At 43.9% G+C, this 16,057-nt stretch overlaps 1 protein-coding gene across 8 annotated transcripts in view; it reads left to right on the top strand.

The window, feature by feature from the left end:
• RELN (reelin) overlaps positions 1-16,057 on the top strand; it is a 554,313-nt gene that overhangs the window by 382,314 nt on the left and 155,942 nt on the right. For all 8 annotated transcript variants that reach the window (XM_053252916.1, XM_053252914.1, XM_053252913.1 and 5 more), the window contains 2 exons: positions 11,057-11,194; positions 13,493-13,679. In XM_053252916.1, the coding sequence (XP_053108891.1) occupies positions 11,057-11,194; positions 13,493-13,679 (325 nt within the window). The remainder of the gene's footprint in view (positions 1-11,056; positions 11,195-13,492; positions 13,680-16,057) is intronic.

Genomic DNA, 16,057 nt, shown 5'->3' with positions numbered 1-16,057 from the left:
TCATCTTCCAAGGAAGGGGTCCCTTCTAAAGGACTGTTTCCCTCTTCCTCAGACTGATGTCCTCCTTCCCCGAGACCTTCATTCTCCCTGACAGCAGAGAAGCTATCAGCCCTAGAGTGGTATGCTTCTACCATGTCCCTGAAGGTCTCATCTGCATGCCTCTGTCTCTCTGAGCTTCTCCAGCTCCGCCACCGTGATCTCGAGGGAATAAACTTGTCCCCTGAGAGCCAGGAGCTCCTTGCACCGAGCACACACCCATGACTTCTGCCTATGGAGCAAATAGTCATACATGTAGCACTCTGTGCAATACACTGGGAAGTCCACACACACACACACACACCACTGACCTTCTATCTTCATACTGGTACTGTTGGCTGTTTACAGTATTTAGAGATAGTTCATTAGAAAGATAGGTCTCAGCTGTAATGGTCAGCTATCTTACTGTCCAAACAGCCTTTCTGAAGAATATGAGGGAGGGATTTGTACTTACCTTCTCTTCCCCACCAGGCTCCTTGTGATTACAGGGGCTTGTTCCAGGCTCCCCCACACACTTCCCACTAAACTCCCGCAAAACTCCAGCATCCTGTTTGCTATCCCTGTTCACTATGCTCTTGGGCCTTCACCTCTTATGTAGAGAGTAGGCTTCAAACTGAGACACAGGATGTTTTCTCAAAGGAATGTGGGGCCTCCCACAGTCCTAGCTGACTCCAACCCCTCCAAGCAGGGACAAACAAAAACACAGGAGTTTGCTAGCCCTGCAAATAACACACACACAAACTAGGGCTTATCCCTTAAAGAGGAACTAGCCCCTCAAACTCTCCCGTCCTCCTATTAGTTCATTTGAAGGGGGGAAAGGCTAGATGTTGTTCTGTTTAGAAAAGTTTGCTCACCTCCTGAAGCTGCTTCTGCTCATCCCAGAATAGGCTTCAAACCACTCTGTCCAGTGTTTGGTGGGTGCTACTTCCTTGCATCCATCAAACACCAAAGCAATTGTACATTCCTGCTACTCCATTGGGAATAATGGGGATTTAAGGATGACGCAGCTGCCCCCACTGGGGAGTTCCTGGGCATCAAAGTGGGCTTGGGGTCAAGGCACCTTGTGACACAACTTCCCCAAGCAGGTGGGGCTCTTGCTTTTTATTTTATAAATTTTAAAAAGATTTTAGCCTGTCTCAGTGCAATGAACAGGAATTTCTCCCCCATTCACATACAGAACGGTGTGTGACCTAATGAACTCTGTGTGACCTCAGAGTTCATTGGGGTGGGTGGGAGAAATTCCTATTCATTGCATTGAGACAGGCTAAAATCTTTTTTAAAATGTTTTTTAAAAATTGATTCAGACCAAACTGGGCAAACTGGTTTTGTGCACGCTCTCGAGATCAGATTTGATCTCATGGTTCTATCCAGGAAGAGATTGGGAACAGACCTCAAAAGCATACTTTTTTTTTGTTCCTCCCATTTATCCCTCTTTGGGGATAATTGAACTAATGAACCAAGGAGATGTTGGCTGACATTCAGATTGAGTTACTCATGAGTAGTCCCATTCAAATTAATGGGGCATGTTAGTCATGATTGTGTGAATCCAAGATCACCCTGACTTTATGGGCACATTCTCATGATGATCTGGGCTAGTGGGAAAGCGAGAATCCTAAATCCAAGCTGCACACACGTTCTTGGTTCTATGTTGTGAGAATCCAAAAGTGTAGGACTTGCAATTGTGCCCCACTCTCATCAACCACAAATTGGTGATGTAGGATCTGATTTGGGGTAGGTGCTCTGGAGTTGATGTGAGCTGCCTCTGATTGTAAGCCCTACATTTCTGGGTTCTCATGGCACAACATAGGGAACATATATGCTGCTTGGATCTAGGATTTTCACTTTCCTGCCAGCCTGGATCACTGTGAGAACATACCCTAAGAGATCTTGCAGGATCAAGGAGATCTCTTATTCAAATTATTAGTAGAAATTTGTGTGCTTGTTTATGGGTCTGACTATGGGTCCAAGTGAATGCAGTTTAGAGCAGACAGTGTTTTTAATTGGCAAAGCTGTCTTGAATATCTTGTTGTTTTTGCAGCAGCATATGCACCTGTAAATGTAACACATCTGAGTCCTTGTGTTGCCCGAGAACTGTTCTGTTAGAAAATATGTGGCATGGGTAACTAGTGTTGGAAGAATCAGCTAGATGCACCTGCTCTCTGGACTGTATTGTACATGAATTATTCGTTTCTAACACTGATGAAAATTAATTTCACTTTTATGGAAGGCATTTACATAAGAACGGGCTTAATGAGATACAAACAGCTGCCAGTTGCTGCCTTCATAAACAAATCAACACCTAATGACTGAGTTGCAGGATAATTGGGTAAATGTAATTAACAGTAACTCAGAAGGTAGCAAATATAATTCCATTGGCCCTGAGTCCTTAGACTCTCTTAATAGCTTGAAAAGAACCAATAATGTTCTATGTTAAATTTAGTATTCTAAAAGGTTTGCTTTAAGAAGAAGGCATAGTGCTTGAAATAAATGCAATTTGTTGTATTTTAAAAGTCAGATGATTTACTTTAAGACTTTATAGCTGTAACAAAAGCTTAAATTTGACTTTAACCTGACTGAACATGAATTATACTAAGGGAACTAAAAGGAGATTATTTGGGGGGGGGGTATTGTTTTACCATGAAAAACATAAAATAGTTTTAAGCATTCTAATTCATATTTTAGCACAACTTTGATATTGTCATACAGTCTTGTTTTGAGAAGTAGCCAAATGGTGATTGCCCAGGCAACCAATTGTTATCACTAAGAATGCAGCTGATACTCACCCTTTCATATTTACTTTCTTAATTAATATGGCCAGGCAGTTTTAAAACTATTAATTACTGTGCTAAATACAGTAATCCTCATATGCTGTTGTCACCTGGAGGTGCAGCCCAGTTTTCAAAATGTGACGAAGAGGCAGACTTTGGGGTGGGAGGAACATTGTTTTTGTGATCCCTACAGTTTTGCCGAAATATATTTTATCCACATAAAAATCTATTCAGTGACTTATTTTATTACTCAGAACAATATGTCAAACTAGCCGACCCACACAGAACATCTGTGCGCTATTTGGGGCCGGCTGTCCCCCCCGCTCCACTCTCCCTCCACCTCCCTCCCCCTGCCCCACTCTCCCTTTCCCACTCACCCCCTTTCCAGTCTCTCCGCTGCTTCCCCGCCACTTTCTTGTCTCGCCGGCTGTCCCGCCGCTGCCTCCCAGCTGCCAGTCCAGGCTTTGCCGCCTTCCCCTTACCCCGGACAGCCTGGCCTGCTGTTCCTGTGCTGCCGCCTCCCCACCCCCACCCGCAGCCAGACCGGGCTTTGCTGCCGCCACCACCTTCTCCTTACCCAGGACGGGTCGTCCAGCCACCGCCACCTCCCATTTTGCGGCCGCCACCACCATCCTCTGCCTTTTTTTTGCCTCAGACTCTCGCACCAATGCCAGGAACTCTCGCAAGTGTTCCACCGCCAAATCCTGGGCACGCATGCCGGCTAAGACAATTAAATATATAGATTCCATAAGCACTCTTGGAAGTGCCTTCCACCACGTCTGGAGTCAAAACACTTCCAAGAGTTCTTATAAAAACTGACATATTGTTCTGCGTGATAAAATAAGTCACAGAAATAGATTTTGACTCGCCTTGATACAGATGCAGCAGCAGCACACTTGCATTACAGACAATGGTATAGTTGGCGTTAATAAATAACAAGTGGGACTTGCAACAAGCTGGAGAGAAGTGCTAAGTCAGCTGGGCACAGGAGGCTTGTAGTGCTGTTCTGGCATCATGTGTGGGTAGGGGGAGTTTCAGGAAGCGAAAAAGGACACTTTTTTCTTCTTTCCTGACCTCTTCCACTGCTATGCTATAGTGCAAGGTGGGCAGGTTTGGTGCTGGCTGCCAGCACGGAACCTGAACATTTCATTGGTATTGAAGTGCATGGGGAGAAGTAATGGTTCTGGAGAGTGGGAAAGGAAAATAAGGTGCCCCTTTTCTCTTCCTTCCTTCTGAAAAATCTCTGTATAGCTCTGGAAGGGGAGTTTTTTAACCTCACAGTATGCACCCCCCAACCCTAATCTCCCACTTTGGGGTACATTCTATGAGCTGTTTGGGGCATTAACAGCCAATTCCCACTCTCCCCCATTTTCCATTTTCTCATCTCAACTGACACTTTCAGTATTCTTAACTGATCTCAGCCATAGACTGAATGATAGATGCTTGCAGCCTGCCCAGCCTTTCATTTCTTTAGACCCCTTTTTCTTTCCTCTAGGGTGGACATGAGAGTGGACTGTAGAAAACAGTGAAAATAACTCCAGATTTTAATGTTGCTGTGACTGAGCAACAGTAACATGTTCCCTTCCACCCAGCAAGAGGTGGCCCTTAAGACAAAAGTTACTCCTTTCCAGGAAATGAGATGACTTCAGGATTAATTTTGTTTACCGTGATGTATAATATATTACACCATACATACAGTACATGCATACACATGCATGTGTGCATGCACACGTACACACATACATACATATAAGCAAAGGAAGGATTTGGTAGGATGGGAATGGAAAAAAGATAGCCTTTTTCCTTCCCTAGCTCCAAACATCACCACAAGGCTTCCGTTCCAGATTGGCTCAAGTCCTGAAAAGCAATACGTTTTGTGTATGTGGCTTGTTCAGAGAGCTGTGTATCTTTCGGTATACCACAGTGACTTCTGAAAACACTATTATAAGCTACTAAAGGACTTGGAATAAATGACCCATTATCTTCAGATCATTGACAAGATAAACAGTAAAGGCTTACTCTGGACTTTTATGGTCGGTTGTGTCTATGTGTAGTGAGGGACTCCTTAGCACATGAGTAATGATGTGATAGGCCATAATGAGTCATTCAGAACTATTAAGAGCTACCCTGCAAATGTATTCTGTGCACAGGGAACATTAAATCTAGAGAGCTGCCTATGCACATTAACTCCACATATGTAAGGACATGTCTAATGTTTTCCTTGAAGAACAGCAGTTAAGGATGAATCAGAAATTTGTCATGCAGGGTGAAAAGTTCATTTTGATTTAGGGAGACACTGATGCTGAGAGGTGAGGTCCAGCAACATCTTGCAGCACACACACACACCCTCACCAACATCCAGCACAGTGGTTTTGGCAATCCCTGCCTTCATGAAACTAAAGGCAAGGGGAGTTGTTGCTCTACTGACTTATTTTGAGGGAGGACTAGAAAAGACCAGCAGCCATAGAAGCAGATGAACAGTGCCAAGAACAGTGGTGTACCCAACTTAAAACAATAAATAAAACTAAATAAAAACCATTAAAACACTTTTAACAAAAGCATTTTAAAAAGTAGTTTAGCAATAGGCCCGAGAAAACAAGTGATATTTGAAGGCAGCCAGTGATGGAGAAGCTCCTATATTGACATGGAGCACATTCCAAAGCCCTGGGGCAGCCAAAGAGAAAGCTGCGTCCCATGCCACCACCAAACAAGCCCCATGAGTTCTCAGTAAACAGCAGGGTTCGGGACAAAGAAGGCACTCTCTTAAATACCCTGGACCCTAATCATGGCTTTATCGGTAATAATCAGCACTTTGTATTTTGCTCAAAAACATATTGACAACCAGTGCAGTTCTTTTTAAATTGGTGTTATGTGGTATCTTCAGGACACCCCACAGACCAATCTGCCAACCAGTTGCAGTTTCTGAACTACGTACAAAAGCAGCCTGATGTACAGCCTATTACAGAAGTCTAGCCTGGAAGTTCCAGAATATGTACCACTGTTTTGAGGTGGCTTACCTCCAGAAATGGACATAGTTGGCATATCAGCTAACTCTGACAGAAAGCACACCTGGCCACTGCCTCAGTCTGAGGAACCAGGGGTCCCCTGGGGTCCCCCAGGGATCTGTACTGGGACCGGTGCTTTTTAATTTATTCATAAATGATCTAGAAGTAGGGGTAAGCAGCAATGTGGCCAGATTTTCAGATGATACCAAACTCTTCCGGGTAGTGAAATCCAAAATGGATTGTAAGCAGCTCCAAAAGGATCTCTCCAAACTGGGGGAGTGGGCGACAAAATGGCAAATGCGGTTCAATGTTAGCAAGTGTAAAGTGATGCACATTGGGACGAAAAACACCAACTTCAAGTATATGCTGATGGGATCCGAGCTGTCGGTGACGGACCAGGAGAGAGATATTGGGGTTGTGGTGGACAGCTCGTTGAAAGTGTCGACTCAATGTGCGGCAGCTGTGAAAAAGGCAAATTCAACGCTAGGGATCATTAGAAAGGGGATTGAAAATAAAATGGCTAACTTTATAATGCCCTTATACAAAACTATGGTGCAACCACACTTGGAGTACTACGTACAATTCTGGTCACCACATCTTAAAAAGGACATTGTTGAACTGGAGAAGGTACAGAAGAGGGCAACCAAGATGATCAGGGGCCTAGAGCACTTTTCTTATGAGGCAAGACTACAACACCTGGGGCTTTTTAGTTTAGAAAAAAGACGACTGCGGGGAGACATGATAGAGGTCTATAAAATCATGCATAGTGTGGAGAAAGAGGATAGAGAAATTCTTTTCCCTCTCACACAACACTAGAATAAGGGGTCACTCCATGAAATTGATTGCCAGGAAATATAGGACCAACAAATGGAAGTACTTTTTCACACAACGCGTGATCCACTTGTGGAACTCTCTGCCACAGGATGTGGTGACAGCCAACAACCTAGATGGCTTTAAGAGGAGTTTGGATGACTTCATGGAGGAGAGGTCTATCAATGGCTACTAGTTGGAGGGCTGTGGGCCACCTCCAGCCTCAAAGGCAGGATGCCTCTGAGTACCAGTTGCAGGGGAGTAATGGCAGGAGAGAGGGCACGCCCTAAACTCCTGTCTGTGGCTTCCAGCGGCATCTGGTGGGCCACTGTGCGAAACAGGATGCTGGACTAGATGGGCCTTGGGCCTGATCCAGCAGGGCTATTCTTATGTTCTTAACCAGAGAAAGCTTGGGGTCCAGGAGTACTCCCAAATTATGTACCTGTTCTTTCTGGTGGAGTGTAACCCATCAGATCTAAACCATCTCCTGAGTCCCAACCCCCCACAATCAGTTCCTCTGATACCTGGTTCAACTTGTTATCCCTCATCTATTTTTTTCTGTTTTCTATTTTTACATTTATATCCCACTCTTCCTCCAAGGAGCCCAGAGCGGTGTACTACATACTTGAGTTTCTCCTCACAACAACCCTGTGAAGTAGGTTAGGCTGAGAGAGAAGTGACTGGCCCAGAGTCACCCAGCTAGTATCATGGCTGAATGGGGATTTGAACTCGGGTCTCCCCGGTCCTAGTCCAGCACTCTAACCACTACACCACACTGGCTTTCTAGCCATCTAGCCCATTACCGCCTCCATACAGGCATTTAGGGAAGCTATGCCATTCCCTGATGAAGTTGATGTGGAGAAATAGATTTGGGTGTTGTCAGCATCTTGGTAACACCCTTCACTAAATCCCCTGATGATCTCTCCCAGCGGATTCATGTATATGTTAAAAAGGTTTGGAGACCATATAGAACCTTGTAGGACTCGATACAGTAGGTCTCACTTTGCAAATAGCAATAGCAATAGCACTTACATTTATATACCGCTCTATAGCCGAAGCTCTCTAAGCGGTTTACAATGATTTAGCATATTGCCCCCAACATTCTGGGTACTCATTTTACCGACCTCGGAAGGATGGAAGGCTGAGTCAACCTTGAGCCCCTGGTCAGGATCGAACTTGTAACCTTCTGGTTACAGGGCAGCAGTTTTACCACTGCGCCACCAGGGGCTGTGGTGGCGCCCCTGGTGGCGCCACCACTGCGCCACCAGGGGCAAAGCAACAGTCTCCAAGCAACACCATATAGAATCTGCCTGAGAGATAGAAGTTGAACCACTATAAAGCAGTGCCACCTAATCCCAACTCCCTAAGGTGCCCAGCAGGATTCAATGGTATGGAAAGCCAAGAGATCCAAAAGGACCAATGGAGACACACCTCTGTCAATACTTAATTGGAGATCATCCATCAGGCCAACCAAGGCAGTCTCAACCCCATAGCCCACCTGAAAGCCAGTTTGAAATGGGTCTAGAACAACTCTGGCCTGCTCAACTCTGGGGCCCCCAGCTGTTTTTGGACTACAACTCCCATAATCCCCAGCCACAGTGGCCAGTAACCGGAGACTATGGGAGTTTCAGGCCAACATCTGCAAGAGGGCCAAAGTAGAGCAGGCCTGGTCTAGATCAGCGATGCTCAACATTGGTTTTCCAGATGTTATTGGACTTCAACTCCCATAATGCCCAACCACTAGGGATTAAGGGAGTTGAAGTCCAGTAACACCTGGGGACCCAATGCTGAGAATCTCTGGTCTAGATAATCAGTTTCCTCCAAGAATTTCTAGAGCTGAAAGGCCACCACCTTCTCAATCACCTGGTCCAACCATGAGCCAGGCCTATAGCTGCCTAGCTCTTGTGCACCGTCCAGAGCCTTTGGATGGGGTTGTCTAGAAATCAAATAAATAATTAAATTAAATTAAATTAAATTAAATAACTCTTAAGGTTCCAATATGGGCTTTTTCAAGTATGGTCTAATGGTAGCCTCCTTAAGACAAGGAGGCATCCTACCCTCCCTCAGAGAAGCATTCTCTGATATATGGACTGACGAAGAGATTTCACAGCTGGGGGTGCCTCACAAGTTGCTCAGGTGCAGCCTGTTATATAGGTGTAACATTAGTCTGGAACACAAGCACCCGATTTAGTTAGACTAAACATCCTTGTACAAGTAACATCCTTGTACAAGTACATGTACTAGTGCAGCATTAGTTTGAATGTCAGCCACTGTAGAAATTGGATAACAGAGACTATCCAAGCATGAACCTATGGGAAGATACAAATGCATCCCTAAAAAGAAAAGCTAGAAAGTAAATCCAGTTCCTCCACCTATTATTAAATCTGCAGACACTTATTTCAAAGTTTCATCTTGGAAGGCGGGAAAGTTAGAGTAATGGCATTAGTGTTAGAAAAGCCTTATTTATTTATCAAATGTGTATGCCGCCCTAAACTTCCATCTCTGGGCAGGTTACAACAACATAAAACCAGTTAAAACACAAAAGTAAAAACCTTAAAGCAATTTAAAACCACAATTAAATTAAAAAGTTTTGGTGAAAAGGTAAATACTTAAAGACTTTTAAAAAGTTTTCAGAGACGGGGAGGCTCTCATCTTGACAGGGAGTGCATTCCAGAGTCTTGGGGCAGCAACAGAGAAGTCCTGTCCCTGCATAGCAGGGGCGTATCTAGTATAGGGAAGGCAGGGCACGTGTCCGGGTGCCACTTGAAGGGGGTGCCATTTTGTAATTTTTTTTTTTAAAGGCTGCCAAAACCAAAATAGACACCTTGCATGCTCAAATGGCCTCTGTGAGGCCCTAGGACATACCAGGCCTTGCAGAGACCATCTGAACATGCACGGTGGACATTTTGTTTTCAGTGGCCATTTTTAAATATATATATATTATTATTTTTAAAAATGGCCACCACACATGCTCAAATGGTCCCTGCGAGGCCCAAGAGGCCAGTGAGCAGAGGGGAAACCTTTGCAGACACCCCCCCCACACACACACAGAGCATTTAGGAAGCCCCGCGAAGGGGCTACAGGTAATTTTTAAAAAATAATAATATAAGACACTGTACACCTATTCAGATTGGCACTATGTATAGAGAATCAGGGCTTGTGAATACTGAACTGAAGTTTATGTGCTAGGATTGTATTCATTTGCTCTTACTTTGCTTCTTGTGATAAGTGAGTTTAATGTGATGTCTTAATAATATGGCTATTAATGGTGAGTTTGTCTTTGAATCAGCGTGAAATCCTTAGTATTAAGGCCCACTGGGAGTTTCTTGCTCTCTTTCTCTCATTTCAACTGTCTTTCTGAAAGACTAGAATATATTCCAAGTAGTGACACAGTTTACTCTGCATATCCTTTAATTATTTTCAGAGTATCTGGGAAAAGTCAAATTCTCCATTGATTTTTAAAACTTATGTAATGGTGATGCTACAGTGCATAGTAGAGAATTATACAGGCACTTCTGTTTAGTTTTCCAAGTACATCTCCACATAGTATTTGGGTATTTCATGAGCTCCAGCATACTGAAATTTGTAGTTTTCCAGCATTTTTTGGTCTGGCTATGTCCACTGCTGAATAGTTTTGGAAATATTAAAAGATTAACGAGCTTGACTTGTATTTTTCAGCTGATATTATCTGAAAGATGGGTGTCGGACAGAGGGCGCAATTTCAGTGTTTGCCCTAGGCGCTATTTTCCCTAGATACGACTCTGCTGCATAGCCACCAGGTGGGCTGGTGGCAGCTGCAGACAGACCTCTCTGGATGATCTCAATAGGCAATGGGGCTCATAGTGAAAAAGACGTTCTCTTAAATACCCAAGGCAGTGGGGTTGTCTTAAATACTCCTTTATGAAAAAGGAGCCCTGAAGGTGTCCCAAACTAGTACTGTATTACAGAGCTAGCTGTCTGAAAATTGTAGCCAAATGAGCACTGTGTTTTACAGCTGAGATGTCTGTCTATTCCTATAGCAATGGTAGGAAGACACAATCTAGGGATTTATATGCATTATTGCTTCAACCTAACAATTTTCTCTCTTCATTGCCTTAAATTAAACATTTTGAAAAATGACATTAAATATTACTTTGAAAAATAAAACTTGTTTCAGGAAACCAAGGTATAGGGTGTTTCCACAATGCTTCTCAATTATGTAAACAAGTGCTCATTTTTGCACTGAAATTATTTCAATTCAGAAAATCAGTTTATGTCTACTATATTATACTTGTGGGTATTTTTGTTCTTTTGGGTGTCTAGGATTCCAGCCTATAGAAATATTGTGGCCTGAATAGCAGCACACATGTTTCTATTTTGAAGTGTTCTCCTTTATCTTGCAGGCTTATATAAAATAGACCATATAAATAAGACAACACATTTTTACTGTCTTTTCAGGTCCAGTGCTACACGTTTCCGCTGGAGTCAGTGCTACTACACAGTACAAGATGAGTGGGCTTTGGACAACATCTACATTGGGCAGCAATGCCCACACATGTGTAATGGACATGGCTGGTGTGAACATGGTGTTTGCAGGTACCTCACATTTGCTATTATATTTGATCAATTTTTATTCATGGCCTTGCATTTATTTCCAAAAACCCTTCTGAAACCCATTGGATGCATAAATTAGAGAAATAATCTTGTATGATAAGGTTAGTTTCCCTGGGTTACTCTCATCCTTCTGCCAGGTGTTATGTCATAGTTTAAACTTGGGCCTTCAGAACATGGGCATTGGCCAGGGTCCAGGGCCATCAGAAAGTCTATGGTTGAGCTCCAAGGCCCTGCTCAGTGCCTGGTGTAACACTCCAAGTTACTACCACCAAAGTAAACTGCCTTCAATGCCTAATGTGAGCTTACCATGGGGCTAGCAGTGGCTTGAAGCACTTCTGGGTATCTGCTTTTTAAAAAACCATAAACTAACACCTCTAGTCTGTCACTGCATGACTAGACAGGGTGGGGATATTGCATACTTGGCTGAAAAAAGGGTTGCCACCCAGAAGTGCTCTGAGCTTCTGCCAGCACCACCAAGGTGAACTCCCACTAGGGTTTGGAAAGCCAACAAGGTACTTGGCTAAGGGCCCCCTCCATCCTGGAGTCTACCCTGCTCCCATTACAAAGGGACTTGGTCACAGCCAACAACTGGGTCCCATAGTGACAGGAGGATACAATGAAGAGTTATGATAAAATTCAGGGACTAATGCCAGCTGGGGATGTGCACGGAACCACGGAGGCGTGGTCCGGCACTGGGGGGACTGTCACTTTAAGGGTGGGGGGGTAGTACTTACCCTTCCCGCCGCTCTTCCCCCTTCGGCGCTCGACTTTAAGGTAACGTTTTTGGGGCAGCAGGGAGGAACCCTGCCGCCCCTGCCTCCATCGTTGGCTGCAAAACTCCAGAGCAAGTAGAAGCTGGTGCCATGCATGCGACTGTCGCGGCGCGTGCACGCCCATCGCCTCCGCTGGTGCACGTGCACCACATACATCACACGCATGCGGCGCGTGCCAGCTTCTACTTGCTCTGGAGCTTTGCAGCCAACGATGGGGGCAGGGGCGGCAGGGAGGAACCCTGCCGCCCCAAAAATGTTACCTTAAAGTTGAGCGCCGGAGGGGGAAGAGCGGCGGGAGGGGTAAGTACTACACCCCCGCCCTTAAAGCGACACTCCCACACCCTGCTGGACCGCCAGACCGGCCGAATTCTGGACTGGTCTGGAGGCCTTTTGCATGGCTCCGGACTAGTCCAGGCACACCACTAATGCCAGGAGGCCAGATTTGCCTAAGGATCCCTGGTATGCCACAGTGAAAAAGCTGAAGGAAGTGTAATGACCACAGTGAAAGGGACGTGCCATATTCATAACAGTATGGCCATCTGGTGCTTCAGTCAGGAAAGTATGGGCAAAACTATTACACTGAGATTTAAAAAGAGGAAACTCTCATAGAGAAGACTCATAGATATGGATAAAGTAGCACAGGTAGCAACTGGCCACCGCTTTATTGAATAACAAATGGCTATGTACAAGTATATATACATACCAGGCTTTGTGCAGTTAGCTGGATGGAAGGCTAACTGGTGCTTCAAGTCAGGAAAGTATACGTAGGCAAAGCTATAATCTGTGTTGCCCCAGTGCAAGCTTCCCCTTCTCCATATGAAAGAACACCCCTGTAAGAGATCTTCAGGCTGTTTACTCTGGAGTTGTCCAGTCACCGCTGGTGAAACTACTCTAAAGAAATTTTGCGTAATATATGGCATATTCAAGTACTACATGGGCAATGGTATGGGCCATGCTTCTGCTCCATTCATGCATAGAGACGAGAGCAGGGTGTAGAGGGGCTCTTCCTCACAGGGTTGCAACATCACCTTCTCCTCCTGCACTCTGCTCTGCAAAGGCTAAGCCTTCCTCTCTCACACCCTGAAGCATGCAAGGGCCTGCTTCTCCCCAAGCTCCCATTACGTAGCCCAGTCATCATTGGATCAGTGCACAGGAACAAAGTAGGCTGCTTGATGCTTCAAAGTGGAGTGTAGGAGGGCCCTGATTTGTCATGAATGTCTTTGCATACTTCAGTGTGCCTGGCACAGCTGCAACACACCCAATGAGAAGTCAATATGGTGGTGGAGGAGGAGGGTTTAAGGCCATCCTATGAGCAGTGTCTTTCAAGCCTACACTCTGCATGTGAAGCAAGCAGGATCACAGCCATCTATGTTGCTGAACATATTTCCAGTCCCTATGTATATTCTCTGTCTAGCCCATATTCACGTTCATGCGCCAAAGTGTGCTTGCCTACTTATTTCTTCAGACAATAGATCTGTGTTTGAACACCTAGTGTGCTTCTCTGCAGGTGTGATACTGGATACCAAGGCACTGAATGTCACCCTGAAAATAATCTCCCTTCTACTATAATGTCTGATTTTGAAAGTCCAAACAGTTTTGAAACAGAATGGCAGGAAGTAATTGGTGGAGAGATTGTAAAACCAGAGCAAGGCTGTGGGGTCATTTCATCGGGATCATCTCTCTATTTCAACAAGGTATATGTGTACATGCACTTACGTACATATGCTTAAACTGAATCCAGTGTGACTAAGAAGAAAAATACCACTGTACAGTAACACTAAAGCTGACTGTAGAAGATCTACAGTAGCCTTCTGTGTTCCACTTCAATTTTTTTCCTAGAATCACTCTAATCTGTCAATGTGTATTAATTTTTTTACAGCAGGAATGCATACTCTGGGTCTCTTTAATATTTAAGGCAAAAGTAATCTGAGTTAAGTGTTAAGTTGAGCTCCAAGACAAACCACAGTAGGGGTGGTTGGGTTTGGGCATGGGTAGGCTAGGAGCAGGTGGGGCCAGAGGCAGAAGTCATGATCAAAAGTGGATTGGGGTCAATTTCCAGATCAGGCTGATCAAAGAAGGGAACCAGAGGCAGAAAACGTGGTCAGAGATGGGCTGATAGATGGCTACTGAAGGAGATGAGGCAAGGCAAAGCAAAGCAAAGCAAGGTATCAGAGACCATGTGGTCCAAGTTGCTCAGACAAAATGGCTGGCCTGCAACATCCCCATTGGGTTGTGCAGTCAACTGACCACATTCAAGCTAAGGGTACGCTGATAGTGATCAGCTCAGCACTGCAGTCTAGATGGTGTCCCTTCCCCATGGAATCTAAGCTGCCTGTTTAATGAAAGGTTGGTAGTGGGTGGCACACAAGATGGCTCACCAAAGACTGGCTCCCCAAAGTCCCCCGTTTGAGACCCCCTCCCTACACACACCAACACCTCTACTAGTACCTTGCAGAATTTGAATAAGCACTCTTGCCTAAGATCTTAAGAAGTGCCTTACCGGTTCAGACAAAGGTCCAGCATGGTTAACAAGAATTACATCACTAGGTGGTCCAGAAAAAACAAATTATGAAGTATTGACCTTCATGTAAATAAGAAAGGCACATGCTGATCCTAATTTTACCAAGGACTATGTTTTGTATTTAAAACAATGACCAAAATAACTTTCATGTGAAATTAATGATACTGTGCCATAATTTTAATATTAAAGTGGCTCAAAGTTTATAATCAACAGAGTTTGTTAAAATGCTAGATCTACAAAATGATTTCCCATAGGCGTATATATGTCCTGCACTGTAACATGGGTGGTGCAGAACCATGACACACCGTGCCATTATTCCTAATGGAAGTTGTGCACAACATGAAATTGCCCAAGAGCTAAGTCATTCTGCTACTGCCCTCTTTCGCATCACCATCACCATGTCATCCCACAGTGGCAAGGCACCTCTACACCGCCCACATTATGCTGCGGAACATGTTAGTCACAATGTTTTTCTGCTGTGTGAGTGTGTCCTATTCTGGCTTCAGCAAGCTCTAGGGCTGCTGCTTGCCCATCCAGCTACTAGTGGTGAAAGGAATTCTTTAACTGTTCTTAGTGACAACATGGTAATCTGTAGCAGATGTAACCCTAGCTCATTGCAAATCATGGTTTGCAAATTAGTATCCATCATTGGGAAGACGTACTCCTCTCTTCTTGGATGTAAATTCTCTCCCTTCTCTCCTAACCATGATTTCGCATTATATCTCCACTGATGCCAAAAACAGTTATGCAAATCAAGTTGTAAACTAACTTAAAGTTCAAACTTTGATCTCAAATCCTGGTAAAATGCAAAATGGTGTCCACTTACAGTGCACCTGATCTGTGGCTGGTGCATCATTACAGAGCACCTGATCTAATGGCATGGTGTGTCATGGCTTTTAAAAAAGTGATCTGCAAAGTTGTGATAAACATGCAGCAAATCAAACTGTATTTATCCAAAGTGTCTTTAAAAAAATAAATTTCAATATTTAGGGGAAAATAAATATTCCTTAAGAATAAAAATCTAATCTATTCTGCTTCCCCCCCTCTTGTTTTCTAAAAGGTTTGGGTAGTTCTTATTTCTTAAAGCACAGGAGAGTGTTCTCACATGTATGTATCTTAAATTTTGTTTAAACCTTCTGCATTCAGTGTAACTAGAGCCTGGGGTGACAGGTGAAATATTTTTTAATCAAAGTCTATTTTTGTATGTTGTCTTGGGAATGTACAAAAGGGTCATTTATTTTAAATGTTGCTGATAATAGGAACTTCATGTTTTAATATTAGTGATTACTAAGATAAACAATCTCTCATTGCAGGATCAAATTCAGTTTTGCTCTGCTGATCTAACTTATTTTTGTTTTATGTCTTGATTTAATTGGCTGTAGGCATATTTGCAGAAAGTTACTCTTTTAATTAGCCCTTCCCATTTCCTTTGTGATATCTATAACTGGAGGCATTTTTAATTAACTTTAATTATGTAGTAAATAATCCCATTGATGGAGTGGATTTCATGTTACAAATGTGACACAGACAGCAATCCTATCTGGAATTGTA

Source organism: Hemicordylus capensis, chromosome 5 (assembly GCF_027244095.1).
Source record: "Hemicordylus capensis ecotype Gifberg chromosome 5, rHemCap1.1.pri, whole genome shotgun sequence".
Classification (NCBI taxonomy): Eukaryota; Metazoa; Chordata; class Lepidosauria; order Squamata; family Cordylidae; genus Hemicordylus; species Hemicordylus capensis.
This window is presented reverse-complemented; position numbering and strand designations above follow the sequence as displayed.